The sequence below is a fragment of the Pseudopodoces humilis genome, chromosome 21, assembly GCF_049639895.1.
Source record: "Pseudopodoces humilis isolate 2021_Gansu_Grassland_sample_001 chromosome 21, ASM4963989v1, whole genome shotgun sequence".
In the NCBI taxonomy this organism is placed as follows: domain Eukaryota; kingdom Metazoa; phylum Chordata; class Aves; order Passeriformes; family Paridae; genus Pseudopodoces; species Pseudopodoces humilis.
In genome coordinates, this window is record NC_142220.1 from 630,499 (window position 1) to 651,200 (window position 20,702).

General features: G+C 65.1%; 1 protein-coding gene across 1 annotated transcript; it reads right to left on the reverse strand.

The window, feature by feature from the left end:
• Window positions 1–15,567: 15,567 nt before the first annotated feature.
• On the reverse strand, window positions 15,568–20,248 carry CBX4 (chromobox 4). Its single transcript, XM_005530663.3, has 5 exons — window positions 20,060–20,248; window positions 19,921–19,964; window positions 19,176–19,241; window positions 18,431–18,497; window positions 15,568–17,903 (listed from the first exon to the last, which is right to left on the reverse strand). Exons 1-5 carry the CDS (start codon window positions 20,126–20,128, stop codon window positions 16,569–16,571), a joined length of 1,581 nt encoding a protein of 526 aa, XP_005530720.1. The 5' UTR covers window positions 20,129–20,248; the 3' UTR covers window positions 15,568–16,568.
• Between the last annotated feature and the right edge of the window lie 454 nt (window positions 20,249–20,702).

Genomic DNA, 20,702 nt, shown 5'->3' on the forward strand with positions numbered 1-20,702 from the left:
TGTGGCTCGGATCCTGATCTTGTCCCCCTGGCACGACGGATGCTGGCACAGCGGCTCCCACTCCCGTGGCCTTGGAGCTGCCGCAGCCCCGAGCAAGTTGGCGTCTGGACGGCACTTCGGCTGTCGGTGTCCTCAGTGCGCGTTGGAACCGCGGTTCCGAGGCCGTGCCGCCCGGTACCGGCGCCACACGGGAGCCCTGAGGGGCCGCGTAGCTCCCGACTGGAGCAGCTGCCTTTGCCCCGCCGCCTGCGCGGAGCCTCTCGGCCCCGCGTAGGGGTACAGAGGGGAGAAGCTGAGGTTCCGCCTGCTTCCCACGAGGGCATCAGCGGAGAAACAGCTTCAGCCTCCCGCCGGAACCCACGCGGAACCCGCGCGGGGCCGGAGCTGCGCCCCGGTTGAGGTGCAGGGGGGGCAGGAAGAAGGCGAGATGAAAACGAGAACGGAACGGGGAAAGCAGCGTGGAGCGACCGCCGCCTCGGGGAACCGCCCGAAGCTCCCGCGCGTGGGTGAGCCGGGACCGCGGCTGCGGCCGCTCCTGGGGAAGGAAGGAGAAGTGGGACAAAGCTGCTCCAGCCGTGCGGGACGAGGCAGCGGCGGGCGGGAGCGTACCGGGGCAGTTCTTACCGCTGCCGAAGGGTGATCGGAGACCTCCGCGCCGGCAGCCGGTGGCACCGCGGGGCCCCTTCCGCACAACCAATCCACCGGGAGCAGGAGCTGAGCGGGCACCAGCAGCTTTCCACGCTCCCAGGGTCAACGGCAGGAGCTTCCTGGGCGCCCCACGGGCTCTCGGCCGGGTGGGGCCGCTCATCCCTGCGGCTCCCGTCACCCACACCGGCCCGGGGCCCGGTTCTGGGGTCCCGGGACTCGAAGCCGACAAGAGGACAGCTCCGCACCGGCAAGAGCGTGTGCTGCTGCGGCAAACGCCGTTTCCGCCCATTTGACCCCAAACCATCCTCTCGGCTGCGGGGTCTCCGCTCCTCCAGCCCGCACTTGTGCGATGAGCTCTTCGGGGCTCCGAGGGCTGCTGGGGAGCAGAGTTCTCGGCCCTCCCCTCTGTTCTCCCTGTGCGGGGGCTACCATGGCATCGAGTTTTGCAACGAAACCAAGGGACTGCAGCCCCTCTCGGGGTCACGCGTGGCGGCGGCGGAGCGAGCGCGCGTGTCCGAGCGCGGCTGAGCCGGGAGAACGGGGCGGCGGGGCGGACCTGGCTCCAACCCAACCGCCGGCGCCATCGATCCCCGCATCGCAGCGGGACGGTTCCCCGGCACTCCCGTGTGCTCCGGTAGCCGTGCTTCAGAAGCCGCTGCGTCCCACGGCCACCCGCGTCGAGGACGACAGGATCCACCACAGTTTTCAGCCCGAGCCGGCCCGGTTCCCCGGGTGGCCGAGGATGCTGGTGCCCCTCAGAGACCCCTTTATGCCACGGTCGCGCCCCAGCGCCAGTCCAGTCCCCATTTCCTGGACTATCCGAGCACGACCCCCACTCTGGGACTGCGGAGGGGATTAGGAGCAGAGTAAGTGCCCTCGGCAGAAAAAGCTTGCCCGCTCCCGACCGGGCTGGCCCTGGGGTCCCCGGAGAGGCATCCTGCAGCCCGGGTACCGCCGCACAGGGCAGAGCGTGCCCCGGAGCCGCTTTCCACGCGAGCTCCCTGCTTGCGTGGACACTCCCCTGAACTCTCAGGGAGCTCAGCCCCGGATTCCCGGTCAGCCCAGCCGCCCGATTCGGCTGTGGGTTTCTCCCGGTTCGGTTCCTCTCCCGAGCCGTGCAGGAAAACTCTTCTTACCCCCGGTAGCTGAATGGAGCCGGGAGCAGCATCGGCATTTCAGTGCCCCGCGGACCCGTACCGGGCTGTGCCGCCGGGGGGGCGAGGACCCAGGACGCCTAGACACCGCCGGCTCACGGTTCTGTCCCAGCCTAGGGGCACAGCCCGGCCCCCGAGACGCTGCCTTTTCGTTTCCGAGCAGCTCGGGGACAACTGGGGCGACAGCGACCGGCTCCGACCTGCGGCACCGGTACCACACAGTGCCGCCGGGGCTGCTGCCGGGTAACGCGGGGGTATCCGGTCCGGTGAGGGGAGATCTCGGGTGTGCCCATGCAGCGGCGACGCCGACCGTTCACAAGACCCCAGAAATTCCCGTGAGAGTAAGTTTTCGTGTGGAGGTGTTTGACATCGAATTCATGACGGGGCAGGGCTTCCCCGGCGGCTCCGGAGGCGACGTGGCGACGGGAGGCATCGTGCCCCCGTGGACACGGCTCAGGTCCGGCCGACGCCTGGGAGGGCACCGGGTACGGTTGCTGCCGTTTCTCCGGGGACCGAAGGGGGCTGGCGGAGCCGCGGAGGGATCTCGGTGTGGACGGGCACAGAGGGAGCGAGAGGAACCCGTCTTCGGGGACTCTACCGAGCACCTGGGCAGAGGAACTTCTCTCCGCCCCTTCGATCGTTATTGCCCGGTTACTGAGGCTTTGGCCAGTCAGCGAAACGACCGCCCCGGTGAGGTGCAGCTCAGCGCCCTTCCCGGTCGGGTCTCGCCGCCGCCCCGGGTCCGAGCCGCGCATCCCCCCCGGGGCAGTCGGTACTGAGGACAGTGGCGGCCAAAGCCTTCTGATGCTCCACGGTCCCGCCCGGGAAGCGGCGGGCGCAGCCCGGCCTCGTCCCGACGGTGCCGCACGGAAACGCTGCACTTCCCGGTGCGTCCCCGCCGGCCCGGTGAATTCCAGGTGCTTTCCATAGGTGGCACCGTCCTCCTGGAAATGGCGGCTGCGGCCTCTGCGCAACCGGCGGCGTTCCCGCCACCCCAGGGGGGCACTGCCGCCCCCTCGGCCCCGCGCAGCCCCCCCGCCCCGCCGGTTCAGCCGGGCGGAGCGCCCGCAGGAGCCCCCGGGAGCTGTGCCAAGCCCCGGGGCGAAGCGCGGGGCTTTTTCCCTCTGCGGTCCCCTCGGTGGAGGGAAGCCGCCGTTCTTTCCCGGAGCACAGACCCACGAACGCTGGGGAGTCTCCCGTGGGAGAGGCCCACGCGTGTCCTGCAACCATCGGTTCTTGGGGGCGGCGTGCCCTAAGCCCCCGCTCCGGCGAGACCGAAGGGCGGAATCCCCGCGCGGTTCCCTGCGGGGAGCGCCCACGGAGCGCTCCGACGGCAAAGCGCCCGTTCTCCGGGAGGGCCGTCACATACCGGGAGCCCCTCGTCACCCCCGGCGCGGCACTTCCGCGGGTCGCCTCGAACCGCCCGGGCAGGGAAAGTGCCGCTCCCGGGGGCGGGGGACCGGGGGGCGTCGTTTATCGCCCGCTTCAGGCTCCGAGCGCTCCGCACAAAAGATCTTTTGTTCCCGGGGGCTCTGAATTTGCTCATTATTTGTAGGAACATAAACACGAACTGTTTGCGGATGGGGAGAGGGAGGAACCGGCTCGAATGCGGCGTGGGGCGAGGAAATGGGAATGTTCCCGGGGTATTCCTGCACCCCATCCAGTCGGCGCGTCCCCGTCCCGCCGGCTGCTGACCGCGCAAGGACGGCAGAAGGACGCGTCTGTCCCGGCAGCGGCCGAGGGAGTGTCACGAGTGGGCACTGGCCACGCGAGGGCCCCGCCAGGGTGGGACAGAGCGCGGCCCAGCGGCCTCGGTGGCCACGGCCCCGCCGCGGGGGGAACTGAGCTGGGATGAGACAAATGAGGCGAAATGCAAATCGAGCCGCCCGGGGCTGCCGCTCTCCCGTCTTTCAACCCAGTCCAGCTCTGTCCCAGCTCCCGCCCTGCCCGTCCCCGCCCGTTCCCACCGTCGCCACCCACAGTCCCGCGACTCCGCTTTTAACAAAAGCAATTAGAGGTGAAGCGCTGCTCATTTGCATTCCGCTTAATGACCGGCGGCGGCTTCCCCGGGGCGGGCGGGGTCCGGCGGCAGCGGCGGGCCCGGGCCCGGTGGGGCGGGGGGCGCGGCCCGGCCCCGCCCCCGCCGAAGCCCCGCCCACAGGACCCGCCCACCGGGCCAAGGTAGGTGCTGTATTTAGGTTCATGCCCTTATATGGTGATGCGCGCGGCGCCCCGCGGACGGCACGCACCATATAAGGAAGCGGTGCCGGGGCCCGGGTGAGGTGGTGAGCGCTGATTGGCCCGCCCGTATCGCAGCAACGGCTCGCGCGGGGGGAGCGGCCCCGCGCCCCCCCCCCGGGCCCGCCCGGGACCCCCGCGGGCACCGAGCGGGGACACCCCGCTCCCCCGGGACACTCCCGACGGGACCCCACCTACCGTGCGCCCCCCACCCCGCTGCTGCTTCTCTGCCCCTTCCCGTCCCGCGGCTCCCGACTCGCCATCTCGCCGCGGGTCTTCCCCGTGGACACCGACGGCACTCGGGAGCCCACGGCACTCGGCAGCCCACCGGTCCGCTGTCTCCGCAAAGCCGACCGTGCCTGCCCCGCTTGCGGCAGAGCACCCGGCGGGACCGCGGGCTGAGAGCCGGCGGGACGGGGCGGTCCCGTTGCTCCGCGGAGCGGGACCTTGCTTGGGCAAGGGGAGAACGGGCGGGCGCGGCGCTGCGCGGACCGGGGTGACCCCGATCTGAGGCACAAAGACCGGAGCGCTTTGCGGAGGAGGGCGGCCGGGGGGGCAGCGCCGGGCGAGGTGTTCACAGAAGGCAGCGGCGCCCTTGGCACCGTGCGCCGCGCAGTTGGCGGATTCCGCGCACGCGGGCGCCACCCGTGATTCGCGCACCCACGGCAAAGCGGCAAAGCCTTCCCGTGCCCAGCCGCCACGGCGCGGACCGGCCGCGGGGGAAGGTTCTCCCGCTCTCCGGTGGGGAAAGGACCGCCCCATCTCGGCCCTCACAGCCCCGTTATCGGGACATCCCCTCACCCCACAGACACCCGTGAAAACCAGCGGCGGGGCGGGAGCACGCGTGTCCGCTCCTGCCCTGCGGGCCGGCTCCGGTGCCCGCCGCCGTGACGGGCGGGGGGCGGCGACACGGTGCGGCGACACGGGGTCGAGTTTTCGTTGCGGCTTCGCCGCGGAGCCGGTGCGTGGCCGAGTCATGGCCGCATGGTGACGCGTGCCCACGGCCCGATTATTTTTCTATATTTTATTTTTATTTCATTTTCATTTTATTTTAAACCGAAAGCAAAGCCGGGCGCTGCGGGAGCGGCTGAGAGGCTGGTGCTCCTCTGGCGACTCGGGCTGCGGGGGATGGCCGGCCGCCCCTCCGCCGCGCCCCCCTGGGTTCGGAGTCGCCGCTGCCTCGGCGGGCACCGGGCGGGGGCTGCGGGCACGTGCACGGCGCTACGGGCCGGGCGCGATCGGGGCGGGCTGCCCCGAGCCCCCCCTGCGCTGCAGGTGAGGCCACACACCGGGCACCGCGGGCTCTGCTCCCGTCCCGCCGCCCTGCGGAACCTCCCACCGTTCCCCGCATCGCCTGTCCCGGGACTCCTCGGGGGGGCCGGGGGCGATGGGGAGGGCTGCACCGCTTCCCCGCCGTTCCCCCCCCCCCCCCCCCCCCCCATGGCAGGATTCAGCGGGCTCCGCCGAGCAGCCATTTTCTGCAGCTGCTTCTCCACCAGAGCTCAGCCGGGCGGCGGGACCGGGCGACGGCACAGCCCAGGGAACCCCCTGGCCCGCTGTCCTCCGCCGGGACGGGCGCCCCGAGCGCGGGCGGGCGGGGCCGGGGGTGGCCGGGCTACGCCGCAGGGCTCGCCGTGACAATCCCACCCTTTCCCCGCCATTTTGTTACCGTGCTGGCGTTTTCCCAAAGCAGAGACAGAGCGGGAGCCTTGGGAACGGGCCCCCGTTGTGCCGGGGCGGATGTCCCCCGCGACCCGTGTCCCCGTTCCCTCCCACCCCCGCCCCGCCGCACCTGGCAGCGGGGCTGGTCCCGGGACGCGCGGCCACCGCCGGCACCTTCCCACCGGGATCGCCTCGCTCCCCTTGGCGCCCCGCGCACGCAGGCACCCGAGGGTCGTGACTGCCCGAGTCCCTGCAGGACCCTGTCACGCCGGGCTGGCACCGAGTCCCGGGCCGCTGTCCCGAGAGGAGGATGCCGGTGCGCGGTTCCCGGCTTCCCTTCCCGATGGAGCGGAGACGCGGGGCTGGTCACCGCCTTCCGCACACCCCATGGGCAGCGCAAGTGCCTTGACGGCCGGGGGGACAGTCCCGTCGGGGAGGGTCCGTCCCGGGGCCGTGCCGCCCGGCACAGAACCTTTCAGCACTGCCCGGTCTCGGTACCGGCTCCCCGCGGGACCAACCCGAGAGCCCTCGCGGGAAACCCGTGGGGACAGCGGTTGGCCCACGCGAGGCCGGGCGCCCCGTCGGGGCTGACGGCACGGCCAGACCGCCGGGGAGGGGTGGCAGGGGAACGGAGGGAGGCGGCCGGGACGAACTAGAGGTGCGGGGACGGGCGGGCAGGACAGCGAATGCCCCGACGGGGGCGGCCGGTCCCTCCACCCGAGCGGGGCTGATGAGCTCCGGTTTGCCACCAAGCACAGAACCCCGCCGGTGGGTGCGCGTCCCTCTGCCGCGGCTGCACTCCCGGGCCGGGGGAGGCGGTCGGATGTGGAAGTACGCAGGAGACCCCGGCATCGCGGCTGCCCCGTGCGAGTGGGAGCGGAGCGCGGCGGGGCCGGTCCGTGTCCGGGCTGGGCCTCCGGAGCCGAGCGGCGGCGGAGGGCGGAGAAGGGAGCGGGGAAGGAGGGGGCTCCTGCAGTGCTGCAATGCAGCGCCGCGCCGAGCCCGCCGGCCCGGCCGCGCTCCGCCGCCCGTCACTGCGGCAATGCGGATGGAAGCCCCGCCCGGGCTGGGCCGAACCGGTCCGGGCATCCCCTGGCTGGTGGGGCCGCACCCTGTCCCACTCGCGCCGGGCTGCCGCTCTCCCCCGCTTCCTCGGCCCGGTTTCGTTTTCCTTCTGCCCCTGCCGGGACCGCGGGACGTTTCCTCCTGCGGCGGGACGGAGCCGGCTTGTGTCCCCGGGATCGCCCGCTCGCCTTTTGTTTGGGGGCTGGCAGGGGCCCTCATTCTGCCTCCGGCGCTGAGCGCCGGCGGACGCCGCCAGCAGCCACCCGGGTGGCCCCTTCCAGCACCCCGGTTTCTCTCTGCGGCTCCCCTCGACGCCGGGACTTGCAAAGCCCCCGGTGCTGCTCCGACTCGGGGCGGATCCCTGGTCTCTGCCCTGCTCCGTTCCAGCTTCTCCCGGGAGAATCTCCCTCCTCCTCCCTACCTATCCTCCGTCTCTGTTTCCCCATCTCCTTCTCCCTTGTCCCCGCTGACCCCTCTGCGCAGTCCAGCATCAAACAGCGCTGGGGGTCCCAGGCGGGGTGGGGGTCCCAGCTCGGCTTCGCTTCCCCGCGGCTGCCGTCAGACACTCCGGATCGCAGCTCCGCGGCCGTTCGTGGGAGCACCCGGTAAGGGGGAGCCCCGCGCCGCAGCCGTCTCTCCCCCCCGCCCCCGAGGTGCCCGTGTGCGATGATGTGCGAGCAGCGCCCTGGAGAAGGGATCATTCAGCTTGTAAAAGCCACTGATAAAGGCACAAACCCGGCAGGGCACGGCGGATCATGAGGTGCATAAATATCGGGGCTTAAGACCGGGGGGGCCACTATAGCCCCCCACTGGCCGCCCCTGCCCCACAGGCTCTGGATCACCCCCTCTCTGTTCGACTTTTGCCGCAGCAACCTAAGGCTGGATCCAGGAATTCTCTCCCAGCCATGCCAGGCAAACTGGGTTCTGCCCTCCCACCTGGATGTTTTTTTTCTGACGCGGTGAAAATGGCACCGCATTCCAGCTCCAGCTCCTGCTGGTGCGGACTCAGCCGCTGGATCCTGCCATGTCTGCATTTACTGGATGAAAGCTCAGCCGAGCCCCTGAATTTCTTCCCTGGGAGAACTTTACGGGCTGATCACGATGTCCTTAACCTTCCCTTCGGGATGCCGGGCACCCCCGCGGCTCACTCTGGGGCTCCCCGCGCCCCCCGCCATCCCTCCGTCTCTCCCCGACTCCTCTCCAATATTTCAATGTCTCTTCTCAGCTGCCGGCTGCTGTTCCACGCGCAAGCGGGCTCACCAGTGCCACACACCGAGCACTACCGCCGCCCCACTCTGCCTTTGGTCCCCCGCACACACGGGGAACCCTGTCCCTGTCCCTGCTCCCGTCCCTGTCCCCCGCCCGCCGAGTGACACAGCCCGGCTGGCACCGAGAGAGCGCGGTACGCGTTTTGAGCGAGGTTTGCTGTTCGGCTCCTCGGGCGGTGTTGAACGCGTACGGGGACAGAGCCATCCCTGACCGCAAACCGGGTGCTGGAGGGGGCCCCCGTCCCCCGGGCAGGTTCAGCCTTGGCTCCTCGGCAGGGGACACCTCGGGAGCCCTCCGAGAGCTCATCCTGCCCCGGCGGGGGAAGGTCCCGGGACCCCCAGGGACGGCCGAGCCCCTCAGCCCCGCTCCAAGCGGCTCCCGGGCTGGTTCTCTGCACCAACCCCCGGCTCATCGCAGCCCCTTCTGTGGCTGAGCCCCTCGCAGGACGCGGCCCCAGCCACCTCCACGCGGGTTCCCCGTCCCGTGGAACTCCAGCGGGCTGTGCTGAGCCCCCGGCTGGCCGCTCGTAGCCCACGTGGCACCGGCGGCCGCTCTCACGGGGTCACGGGGGACCGTGGGCGGCGAGGGGGGAGAGGCACGGGGCAAAGGCAGGAGGAAAGAAAGCCAAGTTAAATTTGACAGCCCGAGAGCAGAGAGACAATGCCACGACCGAGACTTATTTGTCACATACTCAGGCATGAGATGGAAGGAATTCCTGTGATAATGCTCGTCCCTGCTCAGCCGCTGCTGCTGAACCACAAATTGCTGCTTGCAGCACAAAATATGGAAATGGAATATATTAGATTAGACGGCGTCTTGTTGGGGCTCTGCTCTAGGAGTTATTTCTAAGTCCGGAGAGTTGAAGCATCTTCAAGCAGCAGAGCATCAAACCCTGAGAAAGTGGGTCTGCTTCAGGTGGCAGAGCTACAAAAAGGAAAAACATCAGGAAATCGGCTACCGTGGAGCCAGTGAAAGATTTTTCAAAGCAGAGAGAGACACCCAGGGAGGGCTCTTCCTACGTCGGGTTAAAAATGGCTCAGGGTCAGGTTGAGCCCTTAAACTCGAGATAAGGCATCGTTCCATCAGGCAGCCGCTGATGTCTGACCACCGCAGGCTCTTCTCTGCACAAGCCACCATGATTCCTTGGTTTGTGTGCTGTTGGTGGCTTCATGTGCCAAAAGAACACAGGCGGAGGAAGGACAGTGTCACGGCTGGATCCAGTGCACATTCCTGATGCTAAAATGCCAGCCTGGCTCGCACCGCACGGCGAATGGGTGGCTGCAGCGGGGACAAGGCTCCAGCCTTCATTTTCCAGCCGTGTGGAAATACTAACGCGTGAAAATTAACGTTTCCAAGTGCATGCGAATATTACCATTTATTTTGTGTTTTGAGATGCGTCGGCGGCTCTTTGATACCGAACAAACTTCCCCTCCCCTAACCTTGTGCTCGGTATTAATAAGAACCTGACGCTCCATTGTTTTTTTCTTTCACACAAAATATAAAGTGTTTCTTCCCGAGCAGCTCCCCGAACTTGAGGAGCCCGTTCCCCTCAGCGGCAGCGGCAGTGGGAAGGGGCATCCGCTCTCGGGGTGCAGGAGATGGGGCGGCACCAGGTCAGGGACCCAGAAATTCAGAGGCGGAACCCCCCTACCCCTCATCCTCTGAGAGACCCTGCCCGGTCTATCACAAAGGGCATTTTCAGGGGGTCGGGACCGCTCTCCCCAGCTCGGGGGCCGAGGGCTGCCCGCCCCTCTGGCTCTCCCCGCGTTCCCCGGTGCGGTTTGCCTCCCGTTTCCCAGCGTTTTCCAGGGACGAGCCGTTCCCGCACGGCTCAGCCCACGCCCGCAGCCCGCCGTGGCCATTTTAGCCCTCGCCGCTGCCGCAGCCCCGCTCGCCGCCCCCCGCCGCTTCCTCGCTGTCTCCAGCGGCTGCGGCCAGGTCCCGCCCCGGGGCTGGCGTGGCGATGTCCCGGAGGAGAGACCCGGAGCTCCCCCAGGAGCGGCCCCGTGCCGCCGGCCGCCCCCGGGCTGAGCGCTCTCCCCCCGCCACCGGCGGCACCGGGCGGGCGGGAGGGAAACGCTGAGCCCCAAATTGCTGCTCTCGGCTCTGGGAGCTGCCCCTGGGCTGCTGAAGCCGAGGGATAACGTGTGACATTTGAGTCATCCTGTTTTTCCTCTTCTTGTGTTCCATGAAACGACGTGACACCTTCCCGTGCTGGGCACCAGGGAATGGGGACAAACCCGGAATCCCAGAGCCCTTTCCCGGGACAGGTTGCTCCCTCCGTGGCTCATTTCACAGCCACGACCAAACACCACCAGCCCTTGTCCTGTACATCCCGGACTCATCCCTGCCGAGGACAAAGATGAAGCACCCACGGGCTGGCTTCCCAATTGTCAAACCAGAACACGAAAATTCCCAACCAGAATTCTTTGCTCAGCATCCTCTTCATATCAAAATTAAATACATGTTTGTTGAAGCTTCCATCAGCTCAGACCCTCTGCCCAGGCTTCTGTTCATGCATTTTCCAATAATATCCAAATGTTTACCCTGGCTGCTACAGCACAACAGCAACACCTCTGAAAGGTTTAGGTAATCCCCTTTCCCACCTCCGCCTGAGACCTTCTGACTGAAGCACTTCTGTGCTAGGGAAGCTGTGTCCACATTCAGGCCATGGCAGTGCACAGAGTCCCTGGAAAACGGGAGTGTGGCCATGCCCCGCTCCTCAGGAGCGTCCTGGGACGGAGCCTGCAGCACTGGCAAACTCAGCCTCGGTGACTTGGCTGGGGCAGCTCCTGTCCCCTCACCTGGTGCCAGCACCATTTCTTCTGCAAGGGTGCTGGTGTTTGACAGGGCTCCTGCAGGGTTTGGGGACCCTAGAGGGTTTGGAAATCCCAGAGGCAGTCGGTGATCAAATTTCCTTCTCTCCCCACCCTGGAAGCCCAGGGCCCGCTGCCAGCAGGGTCGCCCAGGGACGGCCCAGCCCGGCGTGCCCCAGACTCAGCTCCGGGATCCAGGGTGCTTCCTGCTGTGTCACAGCATGTTTTATATGCCTGCTCCTTCGATAAAAATAAATCTTCATGTGTGCAGTTTGCTTTAAACTACATCAAGGTGTCAGCTGAACTGACGGCTCATCTGAGAAACGACCCAGGAGGTGCTGGCAAATGGCTCTCGGGTGAGCCGGGGAGCTCGCCCTGCTACGGGAGGCACCAGCAGCTCCCAGCCCACGGGGACGAGACCCCAGCCACCCTCAGCCCTGCCAGAGTCATTACAGAGACCCTCATTTCTCTCCCGTTTGCACCCAAAGGTCTGTGGTGCAGTGACACCCCTTCAGTCTCCTGGAGACTCCTCACGCTGGCACAGATCCATGGATGGCTCCGGGAGCAGCTGCACCACCCGGCCCTCTTCCCTTCCCCATCTCAATTCCAGCCCTCCAGCAGCCTCTTTCCCTTCCCTGGCAGGCTGTACACACCTGACCACAGCCAGCTCAGCCCCTCTCTCAAGTCCCCCATCCTGTTCCCCTCTCCTGTCACTCGGTGCAGCAACCGAGGGGTCCCTGCTCGGAAGTGCAGTGAGGGGCCCCGGGAGCTCAGCCCCCGTCTCCATCCAAACTCTTGCTCACACCACAGCTCTCCCTTGCTGCTGCCTGAGGCTGGGCCATGCCACAGACCATGGCAGGGTCAGACACTGCTGCCCCGGCCACCTCCCGATTGTGTGAGATGCTTCAATTTGCCTGTCATGGGATCCCTCCCCAGCTCAGGGTGCAGGCAGGAGCTTTCCCAGGCACAAGGGACCGTCAAGAGCCACTCCACAAGGCTCTGGAAGCACCTGGAGATGGTCTGGGCTGTGCTGGCCCTGTGCAGCTGCTTTCCTCTTCTGCTGCAAACGTAAACAGAGCTGTGTCCTTGTGGCTGTCTCTGACAGATCTCACATGAATCTGGGCCGAGTCCAAATGATCTTATCTGTGGAGAGACTGAGGATTTCCTACCACCAGGCTTTTCTGACTGCTCCAACCAGAGGCAGCCCTGTGGGATGGGGGAGATGAGGGAGTTCTGGGCTGGGGCTCAAGTGGGGAAGCCCCCTCTCCTTCCCCTCTCCATCTCCTTGCCATCCCCTTGCCAGTTGTCCCAGTTCAGTGAGAGGGCTGCACCTCCCACACAGAGGGACACCAACCCCACCAGAGCCCAGTAAAGTCCCTCAGTGGCTGCTGGATCAGCCCCACAGGTCCAGCTTTAGGTAAAATGGTTTATAGCAGCTGAGATGTGTATGGCTGTGCTCAAGGGGACAGGCTTAGAAAAACACAACCCAAGCAGTGGCCTTCCCTCCCAAAATGTGGCCATGAATGCTTTACCTTGTTGCTGACTCCTCCAGGGGCTGCCGAGATCACCGCACTCAGCAAAGTCACAACGTCACCTCCTGACACCACAGAGCAAAACAAGAGAAGAATGGGAAAATAAAGGAAAAATCTCACAAAATGCACACAATGGGTGCCTGGAGGAGCTGCCCCCATTCATGTATGAGCAAAAGCACTGAGTGCCCCAACTGCCAGGGAAACCTTCCACTTCCCACTGCTCCACCTTCTGCCCTTCTCGGGGAGAAGCTCCTCTCCCCTTCCCAGTCTGGACCTGATGTCTGGACCCACTCTCAGACTGGACCTCCCAGGTCCCACAAGACTGTTTCTTACTCTGATTAAAACACATCAGCTCTATGTTTTGTGTTTATTGAACATCCTTCTCCATTACAGCATCCTCACAGCATGGAGGGAGCCCTTCCACCCAGCCCTGGGGCCCACATCGCTGCTGTGCCACGGTTGTTGCCTGGGGATGGTGTTTCCATCACTTTCTGTGGAGCAGGGATCGCACTGACACCTCCTGAAACCGCACAGGGCCACGGCAGCTGCTGGTGATGGAGCTGATCCCAGCTGCTGACTCTGGTACCACCACGGGGAGAGAAGGATCAGCACAGAGCTGCAGCCCCTCCTCTGAGCAAGGCCAGGGATCCACCAGGCTCTTTCAGAAGGGCTCAAAGACGAACACAAATTCTCCTTTTACATCAGCAAATGTTTGTCTGGAATAAATCCAAACCAAGCAGAGGTTAACACATTCCTGGGAAATACATTAAATGTAGAGCGCACCAGTGTCCCTAATGGAGCGTGGTGACGCTCCATCTCGCCCTGGATCACTCTGAGAACCATTGGAACTCACCGTGGACTCCACATTAATTTGCTCAGTAACAGGCGTTTAGGTTTGATGCATTTACTAGGGAAAGAGAGTGGCAGGAATAAGTAATTCATATTCAAACACTTCATCTCTCCCAGCCAACCGGCCCAGCAAGGGAAGGGCGCAGCTTTTAAACCAGTAACTACTTATCACACCTTTCACAGCACAGGAAGCTGCTGGAGTTGTGATAAACATGATCAAACTATTAAAGTAAGAAATATCTGGCCGTGTGGTTTCCGGGAAATGGTGCCTCAAAGCAGCCACGGCCGCTGCCGGCACAGACGGTGCTTCAGGGGCTTCTGCAGCCCCGGGGGTGGTGGCTGCAGGGAGGGAACTCCCAAACACACGCTCAGAGGGACAGTGTTTCCTTCAAAACTGGCAGCACAACACTCTCCATTTTCAGAAATGCTAATGAGCTAACTGCAAACCTGCAGCAGTTATTAATTGCCCAGAGCCTCGCACACCTCCAGCCCAGGGAAGGGAGCTGCCGAGCCGGCTGGCGGTGGCAGCGATGCCCAGGCTCTGGCCCGGAGCCTGCGAGCCCACGTTCAAAGGCACAACCTGCTGTTTGCGAGAAACCCCCTTGGCTTCACCCACCTTTGTCTGGCTAAAGAGCAAGTTGTGCCCTGGCAGCCGCCCTGCCCCGGAGCCGTGGCCCGGCCCCGCTCCTGCACTGGCTCCCGTAGCTGTCTGCTGAGCCGCATTTCCCCTTTCATAAATCACATTTTGCATTCTGAGCATGCGTCTCCTCTTCCATGCCATTTTTGTTTTCAGATAACCATTAGCTTAATTAATCAAGGGAAATGCATCATTTCTGATTGCGTGTTCTGATAGTGGAGCCTGGGATGGCAGGGAAACACTTCCCACCAACCCATCCCTGGGCACCCCCCGGTGCAGAATGGGGTTCACCATCACCCGCCCCGACACCGCTTCTCCAGCACCCTCAGCACGTCACCCACAGAGCTCTGGTGAGCGAAACGTTGATTAAAACCCTCTTAACATTCCGCACAGCTACCAGGCAAATGTTGATTTTAATCAGAGTTCACCATTTCCACTTGGGTGGAAATACCTTGGGTGCACAAACCACCAGCTTTGGGGCCTCGGCGCAGGCAGGTGAACACCCCGGCACTGAAGGTGGCCCAAGTGTCCTCTGGCTTTGGAACATCAACCAAACAGGGGCAGAACCGAGCTGTCAGCACTGCCCCTGCCCATGGAGCCGCCTCCCAGCAGCAATCCCCACCACAGCAAAACCCACTTCAGCAACAACGGCATCCACAGGCCATCGTCCCAGTGGGGCACAAGCCCCTTCAGCTGTTCCAGCTGGGAAATGGCACCCACACACCCAGTGCTTACTTTCCTGCCAATGTAACCCAAACTGCATTGGAAAAGTGCTCCAGCTCTGGCATAGCTGCTGTAGGCAAGACCTGGGTTGAATGGCACACACAGGGGTTCCTGCTGTGACCCACACCTGGCTGGATGCTGTCCCACCTTCCCACAGACACCACACGAGCCTCAGCTTTATGAAAGAACAATTACCAAGATGGGTTTGGAATTTCTGTAAATGAAACGACACCTGGGTGGCCCAGGAGTGGACAACACGAGATGGGGAGGGGTTATTTGTGCTGTGGGGACAGCAGGACACAGGGTGCCCCTCACCCCATGGCTCAGCTGTCACTGCAGGGTCCACCTTACCCAAACCAACTCGGTTTGCTTCTCACAAGCTCATGGCTCTGGTCCACACACATCAACGTGCCATCAACAATATTTCAACCAAGATCTTTGCTGCAGGAGACATTTTCTTTGACCAAAAGCCCAAGAGGAGACAGGCTGGCAGCAGAGCCGGTTTTGCCAGCACCAGGTTTGGAGGGTGGTACTGGCCAGCTCCTCAGCTCTGTTTGGGGAGTGACAGGGGGTCACTGGTGGGGGACAGAGACTGAGCACCGTGTCTCGGCCACCATGCTGTAAGCCCTCCTGCAAAGAATTAGTCCTGCACTGCATTTCCAGTAGACTCCAGCAATTATTAATCTTGTTCAGAGATAGCTGCAGCTTTCTTGGTGGAATTTGGACCATCTTCCTTTCTGGAGACATTCAACTTATTATCTTCCTGTGACCCTCCCCAACACTGGGATGAGACTGCTGGGACAGCCACCGTCACCCATCACTGTGCCACCCTCCCAGCCTGCGCTTGCACAGCGTTCTCAGGTTCCCAGCACAGTCCCCTTGTGAGGAGGCCGGCCCTGCGGCCTCGCTGCCCACCCTCAGCACGGTGGGCACAACACGCTCGGGGTGAAAACTGAATTACATTCAAAACTCTGCACCTTGGAGGAAATTTATTAACCCGCAGGTAGGGGCTGTGGGACAGCCCAGCTGCAGCCTGCCCACACAGCCACCTGCCATCCGGAACAAATGCACTCCAAATGCCGGTAGTTTTTGTAAAGGTTTATAGTCCTTTGCCATGATTGCATGATACATTTCTTCCCCTGTGACACAGCCCTCAGACCAGGATGCGCCGCTGGCAGCTCGCAGCAGCTGGGCTTTGCACTCCGATCTACACTAGCTGCAGAACATCAAATGCACTTTCAACATCTCCATTTAATATTTACATTCAAGCAATTAATAATTGGAAGCTTATAGTTTAGACATTTCTAATAGCAGCAATTTCTATAATAGCTCGTTTAGCTTTAGATAACGATTTTTTTTTTTTGCACATAGAAACACCACATGTGTACAGTATCAAAAAATATATACGTGATGGTCCTGCGGGTCGTGGGGAGGGCAAGGGACCAAGACTAACAAATGCTCAATGGTTAAAAAGGAGAACAGAAAATAGTCGTTTGATATAGTTTATAAGGTGATCTAGGGACTCCATAAATCTAGGCTTTATATTTCATTATATAAATACCTACAAATAAATATATTAGCATGGCCAGGGAGCGACCAGCTTTCAGCTCAAACAATACATTTCAATAACACCACGTACAAACGGGAGCAAGAATCACTTGACAAGTTAGCACTGTTAAAATATAATACTATAACTCTGAGTAACTGGCGGGTCCCATCCTTGCGTGTCCCATTGCCTGCAGGTCCTGGAGCAGCCCCCAGCCGCGGGGCGGGAGCAGCGGCGAGGTCACCCCACGTGGCAGGGATGGCCACCGTGCCTGGCCCTGGCCCGGCGTCCCCTCGGTGGAGACGGTTCGGCCGCCGCAGGGGCTCGTGGGCTCCGGGGAAGGGCCACCAGTACCGCGGAGGGAGGCTGTGGGGCCGGCGGCCCCGGGACGGGCGGGCAGCTCCCACGGGGAGCGGCTGCCGTGCCACCTCACACCGTCACGTACTCCTTGAAGGTCACAGTCAGGCAGTTTGCGGTCACATCTGTGATAATTATATTCCCAAAGAAGGGCTTGAATTCCTGCAGGGACTCAGCCTCCTCCTCTTCCTCCTCCTCTGCGGCCTGCTGGGGCTGCGGAGGCTCCGGGGCCGCTTTCTCGGCCGGTGGAGGTGGCGGCAGCTCCGGCTTCACCTGCGCCAGGGCCAGCTCACCCTCCGGCCGCGGCTTCACGCAGCGCAAGTCTATGGGCTCGTCCAGGTCCGAGTCCAGCAGGATGACCTCCGGCTGTGCGGGCGGCTCCGGCCGCTCGGGGCCCGGGGGGCTGAGGCAGGTGGGGGCACTGATGCTGCGAGAGGTCAGGCGCTTCTTGCCCGGCTCCCGCTCCGCGTGCGGCTCCGACAGGCAGCGCTTGCGAGAGCCGGCGCTGGAGAGGTTCAGTCCCATGGAGGAAGGGCTGTGCTCGCACACGGGACTCAGCGACCAGGGCACGAGGTCCGGCTTGGTAGTGAGCTGCAAGGGCTGCTCCGCTGGAGGAAGGGGCAGCTCCTTGGCCAAGGGAGTCTTTTGGGGTCCTTCCTCCAGCTCCACAGGGGGCTGCCGGCTCTCGCCCTCTGCTTTACTCGGGGCATTGCTGCCCACCACCCTCTCCTCCCCTGGCTTCCTCCAAGCCTCCACCTTCTCCTCCCCACCCTTCTTAGGAGTCCTCTCCTCCGCAGCCCGCTTCCGGGGAGGCTCCCCAGACTTGATCTTCACCGCCTGCATGCCGTTCTCCATGTACTTGCTCATCACAATCACAATGCGCCCGTTCTTGTTTTTGTTCTTGACGATCTTCATCTTTCCCCCAAGGCCATTGCTGGTCACCCTGTCCCGGGGGGGCGGCCCGGTACCACTGGACAGGTTCTTCTCAGCTCCATTTTTGCTCTCTGCTGTGAGGTTCTTGACTGGGCCCAGCAAGTTTTTGGCTGGGCCGTGAGCCCACTTGTCTGGGTGGGCAACCAGGGGGGTCTTGTTATTGTCCAAGCAGGCCTGGCCCTGCGACTCTTTGCTGCTGGGCTGGTAATGGGGCTCGTACATCTTGGGGTCCGGCTGGTAGTGGTGGTGCTTCTTGCTGTTCAGCTGGTAGTAATACTTCCCTTTGCTGTGCGACTGGTGCTTCATACTGCTCTCCTTGCCATTGGGCTGGTACTGGTGGTGCTTCTTGCTGTTGAGTTCATACTGGTGCTGCTGGCTCTTGCCAGAGGAGCCGAGGTCCAGCTTGGGCCTGGTGTCCACGGCCGGGTCCTGCAGCCCCGTGAGGATGTTGGAGCGGCGGGCGAAGGAGGGAAGCTGCAAGGCAGAACCAGAAGCTGCGGTCAGGCGGGGCCGGAGGAGCCGGTGCCGGAGCTCCGGCAGGTGCCGAGGCTCCGGCGGAACCCCCGCCCCTCCGGCAGCTCTCCTTACAGGATGCTGCTGCATCCTGGGGCACCGCGTCCTCTAGCAGGCGGCCCCAGCCCACTCCAACTTAGAGGCTGTGCATTGCTCCAGATTAATGAAGCAATGAAAAGAAGAAAAGCCCCCTTCAATCAGCTGTCTGGGAACGGGGGCCGAGCGGGACCGCCGCTGCCGAGCCCGCGAGCAGCCTGCTAATGCCAGCCGGGCACGGGCACGGCGGCTCTGCCGCACGGCCCGGGGCGGAGGGAAGGGAAGGGGGGGCGGGGGACCCGCTGAGCTCAGCGCTGGGGGTCCCCGGGGCTTTGCGAGGCGCCCGGGCTGCGCGCAGGCTCCTCGGCATGATGAAACCCGCTGCAAGCAGCTCCCCGGGGACGGCCCGCGGCAGAGAGCGCGGGGGTGTGGGGCCGGGCGCCCGCGGTTACCTGCACGACCAGCGGCTTTGGCTTGGGCCCCCGCTTGCGGTATCCCATCAGCTGCTCCTGCCGCTCCCTGCGGGAACACAGTGTCACGGTGAGCCCGGGGGCGGCGCTCGGACCCCCGAGACCCCCACGCACGGCGGCTCCCGCGGTGGCAGCGACCCTCCACGGGCGCGGGGAGGGGCAGCGGGAGGGGACCGGGGCCCGCAGGTGCGGAGCTGCGGGCGGGGGCCCCGCAGGTAGCAGCGGGCCGGGGGCACGGGCATCCTGTGGAAGCAGCAGGCGCCTTCCCCGCTGTTACCTCCCCGCTGCGGAGAGGGGCTGAAGTTCACAGTTTGCGCCAAAACACTCCAGGAAATAAATGCGCGGAAAGAGAAAAAAAAAAAAAAAAGGCTTAAAAAAAAAAAAAAGGTTAAAAAAAAAAAAAAGCCGAAGCCCGTCCAAGCGCAGCAGCAGCAGCAGCGCCGCCTCCTCGACTCGCGGCATCAAATCCCGGGAAGAAGGAGCTCCAGGCGCGGCTTGGGGGGGGGCACGGCGCGGGGGGAAGCGCGGCGTGGGGGACCCTGGCCCGGGGGGGGCGGCCGGGGGCCCCCGCCGCGCCCGCCCCGCCGGGGCCGCGCCCCCCGGGCCGGCCCGCAGCCGCCCCCGCCCCCGCCGCGGCCCCCGGCTCCGTGACGCATCTGCAATTGCGGGATCGGTGCGGAGCGGGGGTCCCGCCGCCCCTCCCGCATCCCCAACCTTCGCCGCTCACCTGTTCTGGAAGGCGATGAGCAACCGGGGGTCCAGGATGTTCTCCTCCGGCTCCCACGTGTTATATCTTGGAGAGGGGAGGAGAGCGGCCGTCACCGCGGGGCCCTGCCGGCGGGGCCGGGGTCCCGGGCAGAGCCGCCCCGCGGCACCGGGCCCGATGGGAGCACGGTGTGGAGCTGGGGTCCCGGGGAGGGGGATGGGCGGCGGGGGGGGGCCGCGGGGACGGTACTGTTTATTTAGCGCAGTTATTATTCCGGAGGAATTCCAGGCATGTCATGATGAAATTTTCCAAATCCCCTTTCCCGGACCCAGGAAAGCGGCCGCGGGGCGGAGGGGGGACCCGGCCGCCGCGTCCCGGACCCCCCCGCGCCCCCCCGCCCGCACTGTCATGCAAACCCCGGACACTCCGCAGCAGCCGCGCTCGCTCCGGTGCCGGTGCTGCCCCCGTCTCGGCAGCGGCTCTCGGGGCTGCGGGGCGACGCGGACGATTTTTGCGGTTATTCCCCTTTTTCCCCCCCTTCCTGCCCCCCCCTCCCCGCTCGGTTCTGCAATATGGAGCCCGACTCCCGAGGAGGGAAAGGGGGAAGGAGCCATTTTCTGGTGCACATCAGCCGCCGCCTGCTCGGCTCCCGCCGCCGTCACCGCCGGGCCCCGCCGCCGCCTCTCGCCGCCCGCTCGCCGCCCCGGCCGGGGCCCTTCCCAGAGCGCCATCCCCGGCCCCATCCCCGCCCGGTGCCGGTACTCACTTGGGCGACCATCCCCTCCATTTCACCAGGTACTCGACTCTGCCCTGAGCGGCGCGGGAGGCAAAGACACGGCGTCAGCGGGACCCGCCACCCCCGGCGCCCCCCGGCCCCCGCCGCCCCCCGCCGCCGCCCCCCGCACCTTTCGGATCCGCTTCTTCTCGATGCTCTCCACGGCGAAGACGTGCTCGCCCACCGCCGGCAGCTCCATCCCGCAGCCGGGAGGGGCCGGGCCGGGCCGCGCTGCAGCCGAGCTGGGCTCGGGCTCCGGCAGCTCCCGCCGCCGGCCCGACAGACACTGAGCGGCGGCACCGCAACCGTGCAAATCCCGGAGCGAGACGTCAGGGAGGCGGCGCCTCCCGGGCCCGGCTGCCCGTCAGCGGCGGGGCCGGGGGATTGGCGCAGCCCTGCCGGGGAGCGAGGCGGGGAGGGGGCGGGCGGGGGCCGGGCACGGCGGGGCGGGGAGGGGGGCGCGGGCAGCCCGGCTCCCGCCCCACGCGTGACTCAGCACGGCCCCACGGGGCTGGCGGGGGGCGGCACGGCCCGCGGGGCAGGTGCGCGCCCCGAGGGGACACCGAGCGGCCGGGGGGTCCGGGGGGGTGCGCGGGAGGACGAGCGCGCGGGGGGGCTCCGCGCCACGTCGCGCTGTGCCCCGGGCCCGGGGGGCGGCGGTGTCCATCCCCGGCACGGCCGGAGCCTGCCGGGGAAGCCCAGCCCCCGCTGCCCGGCGGGTCCCCGCGGCCGTGGGGCGCCCGGCCCGGGGCCAGCCAGCGGCGGCGGCAGCG

Bases quoted from the DNA above. Each gene is read 5' to 3' on its own strand.
- CBX4 (XM_005530663.3), bottom strand. From the start codon at position 20,128: ATGGAGCTGCCGGCGGTGGGCGAGCACGTCTTCGCCGTGGAGAGCATC. The intron at 19,965-20,059 runs GTGCGGGGGGCG...CGCGCCGCTCAG, and splicing joins AGAAGAAGCGGATCCGAAAG to GGCAGAGTCGAGTACCTGGT. The intron at 18,498-19,175 runs GTGAGCGGCGAA...GTGTTCCCGCAG, and splicing joins CTCATCGCCTTCCAGAACAG to GGAGCGGCAGGAGCAGCTGA.